This window comes from Lactuca virosa, chromosome 2, assembly GCF_052849685.1.
Source record: "Lactuca virosa cultivar CGN04683 chromosome 2, Lactuca_virosa_CGN04683_v6, whole genome shotgun sequence".
Classification (NCBI taxonomy): domain Eukaryota; kingdom Viridiplantae; phylum Streptophyta; class Magnoliopsida; order Asterales; family Asteraceae; genus Lactuca; species Lactuca virosa.
The window spans coordinates 204,517,844-204,541,500 of NC_136427.1; the positions used below are offsets into that span (position 1 = coordinate 204,517,844).

A 23,657-nucleotide genomic window follows, 5' to 3' on the forward strand; every position below is an offset into this window, starting at 1 on the left:
TAGATGCAGAAATATTGGAGAATGCATGCCGCGCCATCAAGCCGGACCCTTGCCCTTAGAACCAGAAGTACCTAAAACATCCAATAAAATTGTAAGCACACACTTAGCGAGTTTTCCAAAACATGCAAACATAAAATCACATAATACCATGCACACATACATATAAGTTTTCCATGGAATCCCTCCATGGTCTTCATTGGAATGTCATAGGCTACCCCCATGGTCTTATATCCCAGATCCATGGGCTCCTCCTATGGTCTTGCCAAATGCTATGGGCTCCTCCCATGGTCTACACATAAGTCCACATATAGATCAAATAGCAAACAATTACATACTCCAATACAAATCATCTCATAACCATTAATGGGTCGGCCTTGGTGCCTTCAACCCATGAGTGTAGTGAGAAGACATGCCTTGAATACTGAACGATAGCTGAATAGGTCCAGGATTCGAATATCAGCTCTACTCAACCCCTAAACAAAAACAATTCCTTAAATACAACTTAAAATGACCAAAAACCCCTTATAAGTCAAACTTGGTCAAAGACTAAAGTCAAAGGTCAAAGTCAACGTCCCGAGTTGACCCAACACACCGAGTTGTCCTTCAACTCATCTTGTTTCTCCATTAACTGCACGAATCGGTAAAAATCTTATCAACTTGCCGAGTTAGCCAGAAATCCAACAGCTTAATGCATTAAGTTGTTTCCCTCGAATCTAGGAACTGCAAATCTCAGATCTCCTCCAAAATGATGTCTACAAGGGTAAAGTTTCCAAATTTACCCTTAGGAACCATCAAAATGAGTCAAACTCGAACCCTAGACTCATTAGAGTGAGGCTTGACCCATCAAGCCCTTAAACTCCCAAGACATAGTCCTAAAATACAGATCTGGCATCCGAAGGCTGGAAAATCACGTAAAGTTTCCAACTTTACATCCATGCATGCTAAAAAGAAACCCTAGGGCTCAAGATGGACTAATAAAGGACTTATTGCATGAATGGGACCTAGAACTTAGTAAATCTTGCAACTTTAAGCCAAAATAGGCCATAAAATTGTCAGATCTAACATAACAACCCTTAGAACACTCAACTTCTTGGACAACCCAACCATGAGCCCAAAATCAAGATAAAACCCCAAAACAAAGAGATCTAAACGATAACAAAGCAAGGTATAAACTCAATACCTCCAGGAGACTGCAACAAGTGGGGAGATTCTGGATCTAAATCTTCTCTCCAAACTTTACACCTCCAACTTCAAAGCTTCTTCAAAAGAGCACAAAAGATCAACACTTAAGGCCCTCCACAAGGCCACACACTCACAAAAGAAGATGATACACGCTATTAGGGTTTCTGGACAGAAGAGGCTGGTAAGGGGGCCAACCAAGGGACTTAAGGCCTTTAAATAGGAAACAACACCCTAAAAATTAGGGTTTCCTTCTCAGCCGCCAACTCGCCGAGTTGAGACACCTCGACTCGCCAAGTTGGTTCATTAATTTCTGCGGCCAAATCCCTCTCGACACGCCGAGTGGAAGCTTCCAACTCGTCGAGTCCCAAAGGAAAATATAAACAATTGGAGAATTAAACTTATACCGGAACCAAGCGTTACATATTGGTGGACATGTTCCAATTTAGAGTTACATGCATAGTGCAATGGTTTCCAAAAAAAAAAATCAGCAAAACCTAAACCTCGATTTGTACTTAAACAGACATTGGTGATAACGGTGACCACATTGTCGGAAAGAAGATAAGAGGTGTAAGTAATGGCGTATCGATGGGAGGGAAAGTAGAAGACGTTGTGTATGATAGAGGCAGTGAAGCATCAAAGACGTGCATGTGTCCTGATGATACAGGAAGCAATGCTACCATCCGCTACCTACGGGTTAGAGGGAAGAACAGGGACCAAAATGGCTAACCTTCAAAATTATTGTGGCTAAATTTTGAAGTGCATAAAATATACTATTCATAAGAACTATGATTTTTAATATTATATATATAATATATAGGACCATAATGTTTTCGAATTATTATGTTTATGGATTAAAAAAAGATAACATATCAAATTTGTTTTGTTTATACTTTCAAGTAAGATGTTTAAGATAATTGAAACGAAGAGTAAAATAATAAATCAAAGAAACTATCTATATTTTTAGATTAAATGAACATACAATTTTTTTGGTGGTCTGCTTGTATTTAGATTCTTAATTCTAAAGCTTGATGGTTAATCATAAATTAAAGTAGTAATTTAATCTAAACTTTATTTTGTTGTTATTACTATTTATCTTTTTTCCCCAAAAAGAGTTATTATTATTATTTAGTTTGATAACATGTTTTTAAAAACTTTTAGTTTTTACGATTAAAGAAAAAACTTCATCCAATAATACGAGATTTTAGTTTTATTTTAACAAAAATCTCATAATAAAAAAACTATTTCTTTTTTAGGAGATTTTGAGAACTTTTAACTATTGATTTTTATATAATTTTACATTTTTAAAATCTTATAACTAATATTGATTTTTAAGTAATTTTACACTTTTAAAATCTTATAACTACAATTAAACATCTATATACAAATAAAAACTACTTTTTTAGATTCTACCCGTTAAATAGTTTTACCAAAGGCCCAATGTCTACTCAATTTATTATTTCCCCATCTCCTTCTTCAATTCTTGAAGTGAAAAAAAAATGGTGGGTGACTATGAATATGTTATCATTAGTATGAGGGTGACTGAGATTCACATGATAATTTCTATTTTCAATTTATGACATGAGAAATACTTTAGTAACATTTGAGAAATGAGAATTAAGAGGCCAAATCTGAAAAGGCCCAAATATATTTTAGCGAATACTGATGATGAAGCCCAATTTACCATTTTCTTTTTGTTAGTTATAGAACGAGGGAAAGTACTCCGGGAAGATCGAACAGCCTTCAACTCATCGTCTCAAATCTCATCCAAATCTATTCGACTCAGACTTACACTATTATACACGTACTACGCAGACGCCATTTGTTCCCTCTGATGCTCCGCCGATCGACGCTCCGATTGATTACGCCATCACTGCTTCCTTTGTCTGCTTAATTGCTGGTGAGTACCTTTCTCTTATGATTAAACTATCGTAATCATAATTCGTTACGAGATTCACTTACTTAGGGTTTATTGAAGGTTTTTCTTTTATGAATTTCACTGTTAAATAGTTAATCGTAGAAGAATTAGTTTCACCGAATTATAACTCGAGCCATGAACCGGATCCACAAAATAGTCCAACTGGTAGGGAAGGGGCAAGGAAAGCGCGACTGAAATGTAGAAACCTGAAAGAGGACTTTGAGGTTTTCTGATTCTTTCTTAGTTCTAAACAAAAAAACGCACAATTTCTGAGGTTTTATAGTTCTATCTTTGATCTTTTATACTGAGGGGGTAGGGGATCCAGATGATTCAAGGGTAAAATCGTCCACTTAGCACCTGCTACATATCCTGTTCCCATGGCTTCTACAATAACCAATGTTCTAGGTGGCTTTGAAGCTCCCATTATCAATGTAATTTAAATGTTGGTGTTCTTCATTAGAAGTTTTCCATTGTTAGGTAACCCAAAAGGTATACAAATTACAGTTAATGATAAATCTTTCAACGATTGAAACTCATTTTATCTTTGTGCTCAGATTGAAGAAATGCAAGACCATGAAATGGTTCCAATTGATGAAACAACACCACCAAAGTCAACAAAAAGAAAACCATCCACTACAAAGAAGCTAACACAAGAAAACAACACAAAAGGGGGTTCCAAAAGAAGCTCTAAAAATGAAGCACAAATCTTCCAACAACAAGAAAAGTCAACAACTTCTGATTCTCTACCTGACTCTTCTTCTACTGGTAATGATTATCGATCTCTGAGACGCAAATATTTACTTTTAGAAGAAGAAAGCTTTAATGTTGGAAGAGAAACAAAAGAGATTCAAGATGCTGTTAAATCTCTTGAAGAGGAAAAACTCTCACTTTTAGATGAACTTGTTGTGTTAGAAGGCTTAGTTGACCCTTCAGATCTCAATGCCAATGGTCAACGTTCACCATAACTTCTTTCTAATTTAGTTAACAGCAGAATTCTGTATTTCAAAAACTTTGAATATTTATTCTACTCTTGGTGCTTTTAACTTTTTTAGCTTGTTTTGCTAATATACACCTTCACTTTCTAAAGATAGCAAGGTATACAAAAACACACATAAACCTAAATAGATCACTAATTCACTGCTGAATTTCTTTAAAACATGTTTAATATATTATGATTCCTGATTTCATTTAAATTTATAGCATCATAATCAACATCGTCATTCTTCAGTATTTTCTATCATTCAACTTCACACCCACAACTCCTCAATTATCTGTCACTTCCTAATTAATAAATTAAGTCCACAATGCGATTGCTCCAAGTGTTTAATCATTAAGTCTCAAATGAAACGTATTCCATTTTCATCAAGCTAACTTCATTCAAGAACAAACTTATGCCACAAATATCAAAAGCACTTCAGATAAAAAAAAGATATTAACAACTTCATTAAATTTAGTCCAATAAACTTCATAATCAATATCTAATCTAAACCACAACAGCTCCCCTATAGATGAAAGTTGACCTTTGACTGGATGGATACAGCTCATGGGTCGATTTCAGGTTCTTGATTTGGCCTAGGAGTTTGACCGATGTTTGACCATAACAGATGCTTGGTTCATAACTTACAGCACATGAATTGACATTGAATTACATTTTTAACCCTTATGCATCCTCATGGCACACACGCTAAGATGCTACATGACGGAAGTGGTAAGGGTAAAATCGTCCAAACTGGGTAAAAATATGACTTAAGAACTCACTCACCACTTGGGATTATGATATGGCTCAATAATGCATCATTTCTTCTCTTCTACAATTTCACTTACATCTAAATCAGCTAAAGTATCCTTCCCAAACAATGTAAAACCAACAGTTACCTGAAAAAAAGAAATGAGGAAAATTTGTAAAGAAGTCTCCTTTCCATGACTTTCTATATTAAGTCGCATTAAGTGTAAGATTAAGTCAAAAAAGGAAATAATGCATACCAATCCTCTTTTTCTATCTAGCTTTTTTATGGTGCCTGAAAAGTCCAAAAATGGCCCTGACACAATCCGAACAGTTGACCCAAGAACAGGCCCTGAAGGTTTTCTTGATCGACTCTTGGATACTTTTTTATCTGAAAGTGAAAGTGATTTTTTCTCTAAAATCTCTAACTGTTGTTGTTCTTCAAAAGCTTTATCTGTTGCTTCTTGCTTTTCCTTCACTTCTTGAAATATTGCTTCCATGTCAGCTGCGGATACTGGCCTGGGTTTGTTAATTTGCTTTTTTCTGCAAATAGAAGTTTTATGTTAGATGTTTAGAGGAAGCAATTTCGACCCGTTTACCTAAAATGGGTCAATTTGGGTCATTCGGATCTAACAGGAGAATGGGGAAGGAGAAGTTGTTGCTTACGTATTTCCAACCATTCTTCCAACGAATCCTCCAACTCCTTCACATTCTTCTCTTATAAAATTGTGGAGTTCCCTGTTCAATATGCAATTCAAAAACACACATCCGGGATACAAAGGCTTGGGTTTGATTGAAATCTTCCCGTTCTTCAACTTAGTTTTCTCAGAAACAGCTGCAGTAAATACCTGCCATCAAATCGAAAATGTAGTATTCAATTAGGTTAGATTCAAATTGGGGTAAAATCCGATGTAACCCGAGAATTGTTGAAGCAAAATCTATGGTGATTATAGAACATCAAATGGAAGATAAATCAAACACAAGAGTTAATTAATTACCTGAAATTCAGCATCAGGAAAGTTCTTTGCGAGTGCCTGCATCATCCGGTCAACAGTATCCTTTCCTTTAGCCCTGGAGACCTTGACGATCCACCATTGCGGACCCATTACCGCGAGTTTGTCGAGGTTAAGCTCTTCCTTCCAAGAGTTAAACTGCTTCTTTGGTTTCTTCAATAGCCTTTCTTCCACGTCTTCCCTCCAATTATACGATTTGTTTTCCTCTCTTTTCACGTTCCTCAACTCTCTCTTCTCTTTCGCAGTTAGAATTTCCGCTTTTTCGTCGAACGATGTTTGAAGAGTTGCCCGGATTGGTTGAAAAACGACGGTGGTGGGTTTTGTGATGGTTGTGGGAAAGGGGAGACATGGACGACGCCATGAGAGAAGAAGCTCTTGGTTCATCGTGACGAACGTTATCGCTTCACTCTTCCAGCCTTCCACAAACGACAAAGGGGATTTGTTAAAACAGAGGGTATTTGTTCATCTTTCACACCCCGTTACCGAGTTGAAGTTAAAAGAAAAGGAAATGAGAAGAAAAAATAAAAGTAACTGGTGTTCCCGAATCTAATTTTCATTAAAGAGGGAAGCGGAGAGAAATGGAAGGATCAACTTTTCCTCCTAACTTTCCTTAACACCCCGTTCCAGAGTTCAACTTAACGAGAGAAAGGAAAGGAAATGAATGAAAATAAGAAGAAAATAAAAGAAATCCGTGTTCCCGAGTTTTATTAAAGGAGGGAAGTGGAAGAAAATGGAGGGAAATGGGAGGATCATTTTCCCTCCTAACTTTCTTTCCGATTTGGGAGGATTTGGAAAGAAAGAACAAAATGATTCATTTTCCTTTCACTTTTCTCCTACTCGGGAACACAAAAGAAAATTTTGTTTTCCTTTCCTTTCTCTTCTTTTCTCTCGTAATTTTCTTTTCTCTTCTCTTATTTTCTTTTGTTAAACTCAGGAACGAGGCGTAAGATTTGGGAGGATTTGGAAAGAAAAGAATAAAATGATTCATTTTCTTTCCACTTCTCTCCAATTCGGGAACACAAAAGAAAATTTTGTTTTTCTTTCATTTCTCTTCTTTTCTCTCGTGACTTTCTTTTCTCTTCTCTTTTTTTCTTTTGTTAAACTCGGGAACGAGGCGTCAAAGTTTCTAACGACAAAGTAAAAAAAAATCGATCTAGGTTAGGGATAAAAATATTATAATTTAGAACTACTTTGTATATTATCAATAATATTATCTTTATAAATATAAAAAACATTAATTTAATTATTAGTTATGATAATATTACCATAAATAAATATGAAGTTCATTAATTATAAAAAATATTCTTTATAATTAAAATATTTCATATTTGATTAAGATAACATTCTCGATAACTAATAACTAATAGTTTAATTAATGCTTTTTATGTATATTTTATGGCACATGTTTAAAAAATCTCAATAAACAAAAGGATTTGTTAAAACAGAAGATATTTGTTCATATTTGGTCACTAAGTTTTTTTTTCATCCATATTTATCCCTCAACTTGTTAAACTGTATACATTTAATCCTTATGACCGGTTACTCTAGGTAAACCAAAAAAAATGACTTAATAGAGTAGTATATTTTTCAATTTGTGCACATTTAGCCCTTAATATTTTTTTTGTACATTTAGTCCTTAATATTTGTTTTGTTGCAAAATACATCAATGTTGTTTTGTACACATTTAGTATTTATGACCGTTTTCTTTAGGTTTTTCTCACAGAATCTTATATGAGACAATCATTAATAAGGTGTTTGGAGTTGTTGGTGCTTATGACTACTGCAGCTTCGACTGCTTAAGTCTTGTGGTTTGACTTAAGTATTGTGTTCTGAACATCGTAACTTCTTTATGTGTTCGTATTTGAGTCTACTACAACATTCGTTTAGATTATTGCCGTTAAAAAGTAATATATTTTTACTTACGATCTTTATATCCATGCGTACTTTATGAATGTATGTATAAACATTTTTTTATAAAATCGCAAGTAAAAATATATTACTTTTTAACGAGAGTATCTAAACAAAAATTGTAGTAGACTTAAATACGAACGTGTGGATACAAATATCGTTAAACTCTGAGATCGTATGAAGAAGCTAAGACGCTCTGAACACAAGACATAAGTCAAACCACAAGACCTAACCAGCCGAGGTCATGGTGGTCATAAGCATCAACAACCCCTAACACTTTATTAATGATTGTCCTACGTAAGATGCTTTGAAAAAAAACCTAAAGAAATCGGCCATAAGCATTGAATGTGTACAAAAACAATAATGACTAATTTTGCAACAAAAAGAAAATTAAGAACTAAATGTGCAAAAATAATTAAGGACTACATGTATACAGAGTGAAATATATATTACTCTATTAAATCACTTTTTCCGGCTTACCTGAAATAGTCGGTCATAATGACTAAATGTGTACAGTTTAAACAAGTTGAAGGTGTAAATATGGACGAAAAAATTCAATGACCAAATGTGTACAAATGAAAAAATAAATTACCCTTTAAGTCATTATCCCATAAGTAAACCACTAAATGAACATTATATACTACTTTAATCATAACAAAAACTTATACTTTCTGGGGCTTAATTCGTTAACAGTGTAGTCACCGTTAGACGCAAAATGCTGGTTAATTATTTAATTCAAAGCATATTCCCTGGAAAGTGATGTGGTCTCTCTTATATAGCATACAATATTATTAAAAAAAGACAATAAAATCATTTCTTTGATTTTTATAAATCAATTAAAAAAACGAAATAAGTTTCATAAATCAAGTACAAATTAGTGATTGAGACTTGAGAGAATATATGAAGTTGAGTAAGCAGATTTATCGACTGAGATTAACGACAACCGGCCAGTAAAACTTCATAATCAATGCTACAACCAATTTGGCAATCAAGACAAAGGTATCAATCGACTTCATTCTTTGTACAATGTAGTTATATATTTATTTGTTGTTTAGTGTTAAATCAAACATATAAATTTTTTAACATGTTTAATGAAAAATTATTTCAACCAAAAATTCCATCTTCAAAGAAATAACCAAAAGCTGAAAGCATTAGAAATTCAAAGTTCAAGGTAATCATCCAAAACAACCATGAAATTATACTCATATTGAACTTATATATATATATATATATATATATATATATATATATATATATATATATATATATAGAGAGAGAGAGAGAGAGAGAGTGTGTGTGTGTGTGTGTAACATCCCATTTAAAATAGAATAATTAAATGATAAACCTAGAACCCCGAGAGATAATTTTTATTATTATTTATATTATTTTACCCCAAAATCAAATAATAATTAACGGAGTGTTGGTTTCGGGAAGCCAAATGACATGATTTAGAGTCTCGGGGGTTAGAGTGTAATTTTTGGATTTGTTTTGCAAAAGATTCTCAAAGTGGAGGGCCATTTGGTAACATAAGGACTTAATATGAAAGGATTTTGGAAAGGTAGGGTTTAAATGGTAAATATTGGATTAAGATTGGAAAAAAATGTTATGGGGAGGGGCCAATTATGCCATTATAGCAATAAGTTTGGAAGGGCAGGTATATAACCGTCGCCGCCCCGTAACCTAAACCCTAACACTAATGGTGTAAGCTCCAGCCGCCACCCTCTTTCCCTTTTGATCTTCGGCACCGTTACCTGCCACTGCCGAGTCGTAATCTACCGTTGGAGCTCCTGCTGCCGGCGACAAAGACCATCGGGTTTCCATCTTGCTGTTCGACCGCCACCAATCTCCATTCCATTCTGACGTGACGTTCGTGCTACCACCTTACCGGAGCCGCCACTCCCGCTGTAGAGGTCGTAAACCACCAACCATTGCCGCCGCGGGAGCTGCTGATGAAGACGAGGACCACCAGCAGGTCCGCTCCTCGGCTGTTGTTGCTATTGTTCGAAGTAGCCTTTGACGTGGGGGAGTTTTGCCGACACTGGCCGCTGCTAGCCGCCGCCTACCACCACAGAGTGGCTGTGAGGGGTGCGTGGTTCAGTTTAGATCGACGATTGGGTGCGTGTTTCAGGAGAGAGAAGTCATATGTGTGTGATGCTGGCCGGAGATCGAGGAAAGGAACCACCATGGCCGCCAGCCATGGTGGCCGCCGCTTGCTGCCATGTTTCCGTCGCCACCAGCCATCATTGAAGGTGGCTGTGTGTGTGTGATTTCTGTATACTTTAGGTGGGTGTAATGTAGTGTGTGTTGTAGTGTGTGGGTAGGAAACCCTTGGCCGGAATCTGAAAAGAAGTCACCACCACCACGTTCCACCGCCGGCCACCACTAGGGTGGTTGTGTGTGTGTTGAATTAGCGTGTGTGTGTGTTATTTGGGGTTTAGCATTGTAAATTGTGACAAATGGAATTATGAAAAGAAAAACCCAAACCACCACCGTAGAGTGGTGGATGCCGCCTCCTGCCGTCGTGTTGGGTGGCGGTGTGCCCCGTTTGCATTTTTGGACTCATTTGGGATGTTTGGTCAAAATAGGCCCAAAGAAAGCCTAGTGGGCCCAATAAGACCTTAGTGGGCCCAAAGAACCCTAATGGGCCCAATGAAGCCTAATGGACCTAAAAGCCCAACCAATTGATTAATGGGCTAGTAATTGGGTTGGAAACCCTAATTAGGGTTTGGAAAACCCTAATGCCATGAAACCCTAATTTTGGGAATTGATTGGGACACATGAGAATTATTTAATAAACTTAAAATATTAAATAATAATCATTGGCAAATTAACCTAAGGCAATATTGGACTTAATGGATTAAGTCCTTAGTGGGTTAAGTAAGAAACACTTAACCCTAATCGTCATTTCATGTGAAAACCCTAATTTCACTTGGGCCTTGATTTGGGCCTTCCTATTGGGCCTTGGTGGTTGGACTATTGATGGGCTATCCAAGAACAAGTAAATGGACCAAAATAACTGGATGAGTTTTATGGTAAGGCCCATGTGAAGGACTTGGGCCCAATTTGGAAAATTGGGTCGTAGGTGGGCCTAAACTGGGCCTTTATGATTATGAGATATTGGGCCATTGGTATACCAATAGGTTGGACTAGAATTAATGGATGAGCCTTAAGGAAATACCATGTAGAGGTCTGGGCCCAATTTGGAAAATTAGGTCATATGTTGGGCTTTGGCCTATTACTTGACTATTGGGCCTTTAGAGTGTGAGTTGGACCTTGGGCTTGGAACCCAATTATTAATTGGGTATTGTTTGATGTTGGCAGTTCAGGAATCTGTCAACCAGCAGCTGTAGTTTCTTCCGTGGGACTTCAGCAGTGCCAGGTGAGTTATCCTCACTATACTAAGGGGTCTAAGGCACCAAGGTCGGCCCATTGGATATGATTTCTGAGCAGTTGGTAGTATGTTGAGTATGAGTTAGTGTTGCATGTTAGTTGCTATGCCAGTTAGGTAGATCTGTAGGACTACCTTTAGTATTATGTGATTATCTGTATGTGCATTGGTTGTGTTATATGTCGACATGTTATGTGAGATGGGTTGAGGTGATACTGCTCCGTGCAGTAACCAACAAACCCGGGAGCATTCCAGATACGAGATGAGGGAGACTCGTACTGTGGGCTCGGTGGCAATCCAGATGTGAGCTGTGGGCCCGGAAGGCAATCCAGACTCACACTGTGGGCCCAGGGGGTAATCCAGTCTGTAAAGCTGTGGACCCAGTATATGTTGTTATTTGTATATGTGTTATGTGCAGTGTATCGGTATTTTGGGGGAACTCACTAAGCCTCGGGCTTACAGTTTCAGTTTATTGTTTCAGGTACATCAGATGACCGTAGGAAGGCAAAGGCGTGATCGTACAGCTCCTCACCTTTTATGACTATGAATCTGGGATACTCTGATATAGAACTGTTTTGAAAACAAATTGGTAATAATTGTTGGTTTCTAAATGTTTTGAAAAGTTTAAATTTGGCCTGATTTTTATGGATGTTACAAGTTGGTATCAGAGCTTTGGTTTGAGTGAATTGGAGGAACATTCGTGTGAATCCAGTCTCAAATCAAGGAAAGGTTTTTAAAATGATTTCTAAAATGGTTTTCAAAGTAAGTAAAGGAGGATGCAGAGTGTACGATCAGCCGAAGCCAGTAAGTACACCTCAAAATACCATACGGTTAATTGATATTGTGATATGTTAGAACAACATGCTAGTACTAGGCTAGGATCTTCAGAAATTGCATGATAGAATTGCCTGATTACATGATGCCTGCTAGCCTAGGGTTATCCTTATATGAGATTGACATCATTACTGTAGTTGCTTGTGTATGTATCACGGCTGTACATAATTAAGATCTTATAGCCTGAGAATGCTTGATTTAGCCTTATGTTCTGTTCTTGTTGATTAGGGACATAGGGTAGGATTAGATATTCAAAAGTCTATAGGGTCCAGCGTTATGTATGGCTAGTATACACTAGTGCTGCATGGTTGGTGGAAGTTTCATGGATGCGTGGGTTGTGTGGGACCGGTAGGTCAGTTGTGAGACAGTTAGCCTTCCTCTAGGAGTGAGGTTGAGCGACCACCATGAGCATGTATATTGTTAGGGTGTTGTGGTGATACTTGAGACAAATATGGGTAGGTGTGGAAGGTAGTATGGGCCCGTACTACTGAAAGCACATGACCCATACGTGTAGCAAGGAAGTCACAACCCCTGGGGTTTAGGTGGAAGTTGTTTCCCTGTTATGGTATGGATTATTCGAGACGTCTTGAGACCGGATCCGGGTTAGGATCGGAAGCTGGTAGCTAGGATAGGCAAGTATTGTCAGAGAATCGTGTCAGTGAGATCATCTGGGAGGAGGTGATCAAGATTGTCCGGGGACAGTTACCGGAGATGTTCGAGTCTATTAAGACCTCCATAGTTGAGTAATTCTACGAGCATTATGCAACCCTTGCGGAGACGGCTGCCTCAACAGCTACAACATCTGTAACGACGATAGGCGGAGGAGTTGGTCGAGCTTTCCAGTACCGAGACTTGTTATTGGGACACATATTCTGATGAGTAGAGGGCTGCAGTTACTTGGGATCAGGGGGATGTTTTGTACTCGTTACATTCCACGGGTTGAGCGGGAGAGGCTAGCACATGAGTTTCTAGATTTGAGGTTTCAGGGGTTTTGCTTGAGGCCGGAATGTGAGTTGAGGGGACTCCGGAAAGGAGTGATGATTATGTTAAGCTGGAGTTATGCAGTTGGGAGTAGAATGGTTAATTGATAGGATTGGAATGTCGTTTTCTAGGGAAAGAATTATGCCCTTTCAGTTTTTGATCTCGAAGAAGTGAGCAGACTTGGGACCCTAGGATCAGGTTGTATTCTAGCTCGGGGTCAGTTAGTCGCATGGGTTGGCGACAATATCTCAGTGCTAGTGAGCGCAGATGGGTCGATGTGGCATGAGTATCTTATGAGGCGTACGCGAGCACCGCTCCGACTCGTAGGAGCTAAGATCTGATTCGCCTTGGGCCTCTTGCAGCGTACAGTAAGGATGGGTTGTGCGATCTATTGCACTTTCGGGATTTGAGACTATGTCTTGGGAGTTGTTGTAGCCGGTTTAGGGCAGAGGTTGCTTCAGCTACTGCAGTTCAAATGAGTACGATTGAGCTAGTGAGTGATTCATGGTGCGAGACCCTGAATGATATGATTTCTAGAGCCCGATAGCGAGAGATTTGTTTGGAGCACGTTGGGAAGATGGGTATTATGTGGGAGGCCTGCGGACAGGGTGTCACACCCCGATCCTTGTCGGAATCGATCAAGACGTGATATATTGTTCAAAGTCTCATGACAACTATGTTATAATATGATTAGATTCAATTAAGTACTAAGTATGCAAACAAGATCCACAACATACAAATACAAATCCAAATACGAACAACATTTATTACATCAAATTTAAATAGTCTTGTGGATTTCTAAGGCACAACCTATTTTTCATCAACTTCATTCTTCAAATCTGCATCATGGGTAAAAACAGGTCAACTACGAGAGTTGGTGAGTAATCTAATTTTAGTAGAGAAAATTGTGAAGTTGAAACATTTATAATTTGAAATTTGTTTTCTTTTGAAGTCGGCAAACAATTGTATTTGAGATAACGGTTTATAAATCAAAAATTGATTAACAAATGATAACGACAACAATAAGTCCTCACCCTATATATACATATGTATATATATATATATATAAATATATATAGGATGGAGCATCTAATCATCATACACACTCAACCACGTGCGATCAATCACCTTAGCGTCCCAAGGCGGGGTGGTCAACCCAATAGCGCTATTATTGTCCATAACGTACCTCAAGAATACGGGCATAGTCATGGAGATTAGACTAAAAATGGTAATGCACTACAAGTACATGTAGCGTAAACAAACAGTAGTTATACAATTAATGACTCACGTATAAATGTCCCAACAATGTCTCAATTGTGATAAAACAATAAAATGAAGTTGGAACATATTAGAACCACATGATACACCCCAAAAGTATTGAAAATTATAAAATATGGGGTAGATTACTCACTTTAGTCCCAAAACGAAATGCGTGTGTCGTACGATAGACGGTTCGGGTCAAAATGGCGTAGAACCTAATATAATTAATATTTTTGGTTTAGGAACTGCTAAACGAGAATGGAGTATTAATACAAATAATTAAACACATATTCTTATATTAGATGAATTAACAATAATTCATTTTGATTAGAATATTAAGATATTCATTTGTTAAATGAATTTTAAATTGAATTAATTACTTTGCATAATTAATTTATATTTTCAATTTAGGCCAGATTTTAATAATTTCTTATTAAAATAATAATTTGCCCAATTATAATTATTTACAGATTTTAACAATTATTTATATGAAATAATCATTAAAATGCATTTTTACATGCTTAAATACTTAGGAAAATGGTTTTAAATAGTAAACAGTATTGAAAAATTATGAAATTATTAGGAAATCATTATTTCATACAATATTAATTACTGTAAAATTTTTATATTTTTCTGAACTGTTTTAGTATTTATTTAATACTTTAATGATTAAACAACAATAAAATCCAGGAAAAATAATAAATGATTCCCAAAAATTCTGTAAAATTAACCATAGTTTTATGACATGATATAGAGCCCATTGTATAAGTTTCGGATATTTGTAACTATGGGAAGTATTTTTTATATATTTCATTATTAATTAATCAATAAAATCATAAATAATAGTAAACAGTAATATAAATGCATGAAACTTCATAAATTATGTTTAATCAATATATTGGTCATCCCAGAATTTTCTCAGAATTTATTGAATGCAAAAAGTATTTTATGTGAATTATTGACCTACTTTATTGCAATAATTATAGTAATTCAATAAAAATAAGTTATTTTCTGAAAATTTCCAGAACTTCTTATTTTATTGATGGGATTCTGAGAAAAATTAGGTTTATGCATAAAATGAGTTTTAGATAGTTTGGTGGATTTAATTTGTTTCTTGTATGAATTTGAAACTTTTAACAACATACCTTGATGAATGCTTCAAGAGGGATGAAGATTGGAGTATAATAGATTGTTCTTGGCTGGAATATGAGTATTTCTTGGATGAATTTCGAGATTGAGAGTGAGAGAAAGAATAGAGAAGGTTTAAGTGGTGAAGAGAATAATATGTTGGGAGAAAAAGGAAAGGAAAGTGGATGGGAGGTGTGAGTGGGAGACCATGGGAATAATCTTTTTGCTTTTGGTGGTCTTCATAATTTCCCACTAACACAAGCATCTTTTACATAATTAATATAAGAGTTTTATAAAATTTAAAGTAAAGTTTATAAAAATAGAGTTTTATAAAATTTAATGTAAAGTTTAAAAAATGGAGTTTTATAAAAGATAGGTTATCATTTGATTATAACAATCTACTTTGATTTGAAGTTTAATTATAGCATTCAAGTTTGATTCTTTTAATTTAATTAGAGCATTATACTTTGATTTGATTTTAATATGGTATCATAATTTAATTGGATTATAGTTATAACGTTGTATTATACTATGTTGCTATTAACGTCAATTTATATCGTAGTGTATGGGTTTTGATCCTATTAGCGTCAAGTAATCTTGAGTAGGGTTTATTAAATTTCCAATGTCGTTTAGCACTGTAAAGGCTAAGGAAAATCAAACACACGAATTTTCCAAATGATGTTTTCTCATTAAAGTAGCGAATTGTACAGTTATTACATAACGTAAACCCTAACATACAAGGGTTAAGGGAGTTGACCGGTTTGACTTGTTGACTTAGTTTGACTTTGCCTTGACCGAAATTTGACGGTTGTCACATCATCCCCCCGTTAAAAGGAATTTCGTCCCGAAATTTTCATTTTGACTGGGATTTCGAGAGTTTGGGAAGAGATGTGGATACTTTTGTTTCATCTGATCCTCGCGTTCCCAGGTGAATTCGGGTCCTCGTTTAGCGTTCCAGCGGACCTTCACAATGGGAATACGACTTTGCTTTGTTCTTTTGATCTCTCGATCCATGATTTCTACCGGTTCTTCCACGAAGTGGAGACTCTCGTTGATTTCAATTTCGTCACGAGGTATCACGAGGGTCTCGTCAGATAGATTTTGCCAATCATATCTTCGGGGTTAAAATATAGTTTTATTAGTTACCTATAGCGACGACTTGTTGTCACCACAAGTTTAATCTATTACGATGACTTGTTGTCGCTATAGGTTTTTAACAAGGGCCAACGACATACCTATAGCGACACACAAGTCATAATTTGCATGCGTGAAGACTTGGAGTACTTTCTAATGAAAAGTGTGCTACTGGGGAAATTGGAAACTGGTACGTAGCTTCAAAGTCAAGAATATGCAGTAGGCATGTGATGCATTAAATGCATGAGGCACACAAGTCATAATTTTCAGCACCATATACGTATATGTGTGTGAATTGAAGAAGAAGGTTACGGCTCAAAGAATATATATATTCATTTTCTTCTTCATTTGTTAGATACACAATAACCATAACATCATAGACTATATATATTCAATTTCGTTTGTAATTTTCACTAGTTTATATTCCGCGAGTGTTACCGAAATCATTTATCAATTTTTCAGAAGTGCTTAACTTGTTTTGTTGCATTCCCACAACTTGCTATTAATTACTTCTCCCACTTCACTTATATAAATCATCACATTCTTATCGCGACTTTTAACTTCTCCCTCACAAATGGATCCACCTGCAGATCACCAAAACCCCATAGATGACCTCGATTGGTTTCAATACTTTGATCATCAAGATCTTTTCAGGTATATATATAAACGTTACTCATTACACCATCTTTCGCACAGAAAAGTGATTTTGTCGACATTGATCAAAACATGGTTTGGATTTGTAGTTATCAAAAAGAGTCTTTCATCGTGTTGGATTTGATTATCTTGAGTTTTTTTTTTTTTTTTTTTTTGGATTTTTGCAGTGGTGACATGCTCGACCATCATGATTACGAGTTGTCGGAAAAATTGCATGAAGTGCTCGATCAGAACGTTTCCACAGTACTTAACAAAGATCAAAACATCATTTCTAGAAATGAGTTTCACGATTTAGATCCCCTTAAAGACATAAGCTTATGGGATTGTTGGGAGGATGGTAATTTACCATTGGTTAGTTTCAGTGAAGACTGTAAATCCGGTGGTGAGGCTACATGTAGTTCTAGTACTGCCACCACTGATCACGGTGGCCGGAAGGTGGCAAAGAGATTGAGACCATTGGAGTTTGAAGAGATAGCGAAGTACTTTGAGATGCCGATAATCATGGCAGCAAAGGAACTAGGGATAGGGTTAACATTGTTGAAGAAAAGATGCAGAGAGCTAAACATAAACAGATGGCCTCATAGAAAACTTACGAGCCTACAATCCCTCATTCAAAATGCCAAGGTAAATTACGATAATAACCTTCTATACATTACTCATGCATGCATGCCTGCACTTGGTAACCAAAGTAGTTTTGGTATTTTCTAAAATTTTAATTATTAGTTTCTTTATAACATAAACAATGGCCCTAGGCATATTCCACATCAAATCAATTGATTTACTACGATTTCCTGATTTATATTTATATAAACTTAACTCATTGTAAATTTTGTGAACTCACACGAAAAATATATTGCATCTACCTTTTTTTAAAAAAAAAACTAGGAGTTGGGATTAAAGGAGGAGATAGAGACGTTAGAAGGGCATAAGAAGATGATGGAGAAATTGCCAGGTATGGAATTGACAGAAAGAACAAAGAAGCTTAGGCAAGCTTGCTTCAAAGCTATTTATAAGAAGAGAGGACTTAACAATCCTTAGTCCTTACCTTTTCTCTTTAACGTATTTTTGGATGTAATCAAGGGGTTTTTTTTTTAGTCATTTTGTTATGATCAGTGGATTTTAATCTACATTGTATGTGTTTTTCTCTTGATAGTTTGATACCCTTTTCAGTTTCATTGTGTTATTCTATTGATTTTTAATGCAGAAAATTTTGTATAATTTGGGTATTATAGTTTGTATTATGTATTTAGCCATATTCTTTTCGTAGATATGATCGAGCTTGAGTACATGACATAAGACTAAGCTTTTTCGAATGAGTCTCGCCATAAATACGAAGACTTTGACCGTCGGCGAGAGGAATACGAATGAACTTATCGTAACATACTATTTCAGTATGGTTTTGGGATAGCCAATCCATTCCTACGATGATGTCGAAGCTACCAAGTTCCATAGGAACTAAATTGACAGAAAATTTATGACCGCAAAAATCGAAAGTGCAATCTTGGATGACTGCATTGAGTGAAACGTATTTTCCATCGGCGACTTCTACGGTAAAGTACTCATCAAGAATCGTGCGAGATGTGTGAAGTATGGGCTCAATTTCCAAAGACACAAAACTTTTATCGGCACCTGAATCAAAAAGTACTGACGCGTAGCAGTCATTTATGAGAAACGTACCATTTACGACCTTGTTATCGGTCTTTGCTTGGGTTGCGGTAATGACAAAGGCTCGGCCTTTGGGAGCTGGAACCTGCATTGTTGGATTTGCCTGGGCTTGGGTGTTGATGATATTGACTAGCCTAGGACACACGTTTCTGAAATGGTGGGGTCACCACAGTTGAAGCATGTTCCAGTTGGATACCGGGTTTGTGTTTGCATGGTGGGATTCAGCATCGTGATGTTGGTTGGTGTTGTGAAGGGCATTGGTTAGGCCTTTTCTTGTGGACAATATTGATAGTTATCAGGAGCATTCTAGTCATGAGCTGAGGGCAAGGTAGGGCATACCAGATTTATGTTGTGGGCTCAGAGGCAATCCAGACCTATGCTGAGGGCCTTGTAGGGGTATTCTAGTCATAGGCTGTGGGCCTAGCGATCTTAGTAGTTCATTTCTTCTTTTTGAGCGTTTTCGGAATGGACACATTGTTGAGATTAGGGAGAGTCGTTATCAGAAGATCTTGGTGAGAAATACAAGGGCATGTCCCTGAACCTCAAATTATGAGTTTAGACCCGAGTTTCATATATAATGGTATTCTGATCTAGGGTATTCCATCCCGAGGATGACCGGACTCTATGATTGATTGGACCTGACGCGTTAGGTATTCCAACCTGAGGGTTGATCGGGCCAAACATGTACATGATACGAGGGTATTCCATCCTGAGGATGACTGGACCCGTCGTAGGCATGCCTGGTATTCCAGCCCGAGGCTGATTGGGCCATGTATGAGTGTTCGTGCTTATAAGCCGGTTGATATATGTATGTTGGTCCTGAGGATAAAGGAAACATTGTCTTGTTGATTCAAAAAGGTTTCATCTCCCAGTTTACATCCCGTTGTTCATTATATCCCTGGGAATTGGTTATCAAAACGAGTTTCTCCTGAAGGAGTACTTAATCTCTTGTCAAGAAAAGAATTACAGGTAGCAGTGTGGGATTTGTGATTCTGTTTTCTAGTGGGAACCCCAGGTTATTAGCAGTTGAGTAGCCAGTTGGGAGATAAGTGCAATGAATTCAGCAATGATTCAGTGTGGGCAGTCTGTCAGGGAGCCAGACCATCTTGACATTTCAGATTGCGGATTAAGTAAATGTGATTATATTGCAAGGAATTTGTTTATCTTCAGGTTTAAGAACCCTGCGAGGGTTGGTTACGGTTGCCTTGGAAAGACTGGGGTTATGCTCCTAGTTGTGGCCGTGTTGCTCAAGTTGTCTGCCATGTAAGGGATGATAAGAAACGATTTCGAAGGCGAAATCAAATTTAAGTGGGGGAGAGTTGTAACATCCCATTTAAAATAGAATAATTAAATGATAAACCCGGAACCCCGAGAGGTAATTTTTATTATTATTTATATTATTTTAGCCCAAAATCAAATAATAATTAACTGAGTGTTGGTTTCGGGAAGCCAAATGACATGATTTAGAGTCTCGGGGGTTAAAGTGTAATTTTTGGATTTGTTTTGCAAAAGATTCTCAAAGTGGAGGGCCATTTGGTAACTTAAGGACTTAATATGAAAGGATTTTGGGAAGGCAGGGTTTAAATGGTAAATATTGGATTAAGATTGGAAAAAAATGTTATGGGGAGGGACATATTCTGCCATTATGGTAATAAGTTTGGAAGGGCCAGGTATATAACCGTCGCCACCCCGTAACCTAAACCCTAACCCTAATGGTGTAAGCTCCAGCCGCCACCCTCTTTCCCTTTTGATCTCCGGCGCCGTTACCTACCACTACCGAGTCGTAATCCACCGTTGGAGCTCCTGCTGCCGGCGACAAAGACCATCGGGTTTCCATCTTGCTGTTTGACTGCCACCAATCTCCATTCCATTCCGACGTGACGTCCGTGCTACCACCTTACCGGAGCCGCCACTCCCGCTGTAGAGGTCGTAAACCACCAAGCATTTCCGCCGCGAGAGTTGTTGATGAAGACAAGGACCACCAGCAGGTCCGCTCCTCGGCTGTTGTTGTTATTGTTCGAAGTAGCCTTTGACGTGGGGGAGTTCTGCCGACACTGGCCGCTGCTAGCCGCCGCCTACTGCCACTGAGTGGCTGTGAGGGGTGCGTGGTTTAGTTTAGATCGACGATTGGGTGCGTGTTTCAGGAGAGAGAAGTCATATGTGTGTGATGCTGGCCGGAGATCGAGGAAAAGAACCACCATGGCCGCCAGCCATGGTGGCCGCCGCTTGCTGCCTCCTTTCCGTCGCCACCAGCCACCATGTAAGGTGGTTGTGTGTGTGTGATTTCTGTATACTTTAGGTGGGTGTAATGTAGTGTGTGTTGTAGTGTGTAAGTGGGAAACCCTTGGTTGGAATTTGAAAAGAAGTCACCACCACCACCATGAGGTGGTGGCTGCCGCCACGTGCCACCGTCGGCCACCACTAGGGTGGTTGTGTGTGTGTGTGTTGTATTAGTGTGTGTGTATGTGTTATTTGGGGTTTAGCATTGTAAATTGTAACAAATGGAATAATGAAAAGAAAAACCCAAACCACCACCGTAGAGTGGTGGCTGCCGCCACCGGCCGCCGTGTTGGGTGGCGGTGTGTCTCGTTTACAGTTTTGGACTCGTTTGAGATGTTTGGTCAAAATGGGCCCAAAGAAAGCCTAGTGGGCCCAATGAGACCTTAGTGGGCCCAAAGAACCCTAATGGGCCCAATGAAGCCTAATGGACCTAAAAGCCCAACCAATTGATTAATGGGCTAGTAATTGGGTTGGAAACCCTAATTAGGGTTTGGAAAACCCTAATGCCATGAAACCCTAATTTTGGGAATTGATTGGGACACACACGGGAATTATTTAATAAACTTAAAATATTAAATAATAATCATTGGCAAATTAACCTAAGGCAATATTGGACTTAATGGATTAAGTCCTTAGTGGGTTAAGTAAGAAACACTTAATCCTAATCGTCATTTCATATGAAAATCCTAATTTCACTTGGGCCTTGATTTGGGCCTTGGTGGTTGGACTATTGATGGGCTATCCAAGAACAAGTAAATGGACCAAAATAACTGGATGCGTTTTATGGTAAGGCCCATGTGAAGGACTTGGGCCCAATTTGGAAAATTGGGTCGTAGGTCGGCCTAAACTGGGCCTTTATGATTATGAGATATTCGGCCATTGGTATACCAATAGTTTGGACAAGAATTAATGGATGGGCCTTAAGGAAAGACCATGTAGAGGTCTGGGCCCAATTTGGAAAATCGGGCCATATGTTGGGCTTTGGCCCATCACTTGACTATTGGGCCTTTAGAGTGTGAGGTGGACCTTGGGCTTGGAACCCAATTATTAATTGGGTATTGTTTGATGTTGGCAGTTCGGGAATCTATCAACCAGCAATTGCAGTTTATTCCGCGGGACTTCAGCAGTGCCAGGTGAGTTATCCTCACTATACTAAGAGGTCTAAGGCACCAAGGTCGGCCAATTGGATATGATTTCCAAGCACTTGGTAGTATGTTGAGTATGAGTTAGTGTTGCATGTTAGTTGCTATGCCAGTTAGGTAGATCTGTAGGACTACCTTTAGTATTATGTGATTATCTGTATGTGCATTGGTTGTGTTATATGTCGACATGTTATGTGAGATGGGTTGAGGTGATACTGCTCCGTGCGGTAACCAACAAACCTGGGAGCATTCCAGATACGAGCTGAGGGAGACTCGTACTGTGGGCTCGGTGGCAATCCAGATGTGAGCTGTGGGCCCGGAAGGCAATCCAGACTCACACTGTGGGCCCAGGGGGTAATCCAGTCTGTAAAGTTGTGGACCCAGTATATGTTGTTATTTGTATATGTGTTATGTGCAGTGTATCGGTATTTTGGGGGAACTCACTAAGCCTCGGGCTTACAGTTTCAGTTTATTGTTTCAGGTACATCAGATGACCGTAGGAAGGCAAAGGCGTGATCGTACAGCTCCTCACCTTTTATGACTATGAATCTGGGATACTCTGATATAGAACTGTTTTGAAAACAAATTGGTAATAATTGTTGGTTTCTAAATGTTTTGAAAAGTTTAAATTTGGCCTGATTTTTATGGATGTTACAGAGAGCTAGGTTCAAATGTGGATTGACATCTATTGTACGGACGTGTGGACAGTGCTATTTAGTGAGAATGACAAAGAAAATATGTTTTTTAATAATATAAATACGTTCAATCTTCAATAACTATTGTCATTCCCATACATTCTCACTAATTAAATCGTCTATAAGGTTATTATAGACTTATTATTATTATTCTCATTCTGTCAGAACATTGTCAGAATGTTTATTGAGTCGTATTCTATAAAAATGAAAATGAGGGAAAAACGATGTGTAAGAACAAAAATGAATAACAATTAGTGAGAATGCATGAAAATGGCGTTAGTTGTATAACATTAAACGTAGTCAAATTACTAAACAACATATTCTCTTAGTAATTCTCATAGAATAGCACTGTCCACACGTCCATACAATAGTTGTCCATCCACATTATAATATATATATATATATATATATATATATATATATATATATATATATATATATATATATATATATATTCTGAAATCAGGAAATAACCATAAAACTATACATATATTGACCATATAATAGCTCATATTGAATATATAATTTTTGAAATCAAGAAACAACCATAAAATTGTTAACATACGTGAGAGGCTGAGAGGGATGCATGATGCTCAATGAACCAAAAACTAAAATACATAAAAAGGAGACAAGACGGGAGTGAAGGCTTGGAGGCAACATCGAGCAACGACACTTACTATGATTCACAGTGGAATGAATGAGGGAATGAATGAATAAAAAGACAAAGTGTGTTTGTGGCTTTCTACTTTGGGAAG

At 37.5% G+C, this 23,657-nt stretch overlaps 2 protein-coding genes and 1 non-coding gene across 4 annotated transcripts; 1 reads left to right on the top strand and 2 right to left on the bottom strand.

Annotated features, from left to right (window-relative positions):
- Nucleotides 1-2,869: 2,869 nt before the first annotated feature.
- LOC145160052 (uncharacterized) lies at nt 2,870-4,142 on the top strand. Of its 2 annotated transcripts, XM_079079116.1 has the most exons (4): nt 2,870-3,079; nt 3,190-3,321; nt 3,414-3,528; nt 3,652-4,142. In XM_079079116.1, exons 3-4 carry the CDS (start codon nt 3,475-3,477, stop codon nt 4,060-4,062), a joined length of 465 nt encoding a protein of 154 aa, XP_078935242.1. In that variant the 5' UTR covers nt 2,870-3,079; nt 3,190-3,321; nt 3,414-3,474; the 3' UTR covers nt 4,063-4,142. The 2 variants fall into 2 exon arrangements, with proteins under 2 accessions (XP_078935242.1, XP_078935241.1); XM_079079115.1 differs by having other exon boundaries at nt 3,190-3,528.
- A 374-nt stretch (nt 4,143-4,516) lies between these two features.
- On the bottom strand, nt 4,517-6,308 carry PTAC13 (plastid transcriptionally active 13). The gene is made up of 4 exons (XM_079079117.1): nt 5,819-6,308; nt 5,487-5,668; nt 5,081-5,363; nt 4,517-4,972 (listed from the first exon to the last, which is right to left on the bottom strand). Exons 1-4 carry the CDS (start codon nt 6,215-6,217, stop codon nt 4,892-4,894), a joined length of 945 nt encoding a protein of 314 aa, XP_078935243.1. The 5' UTR covers nt 6,218-6,308; the 3' UTR covers nt 4,517-4,891.
- Nucleotides 6,309-8,635: 2,327 nt separating this feature from the next.
- On the bottom strand, nt 8,636-8,720 carry LOC145161832 (small nucleolar RNA snoR109). Its single transcript, XR_013738705.1, has one exon. It is a non-coding gene; the product is annotated as a small nucleolar RNA snoR109 (small nucleolar RNA).
- Nucleotides 8,721-23,657: the final 14,937 nt, after the last annotated feature.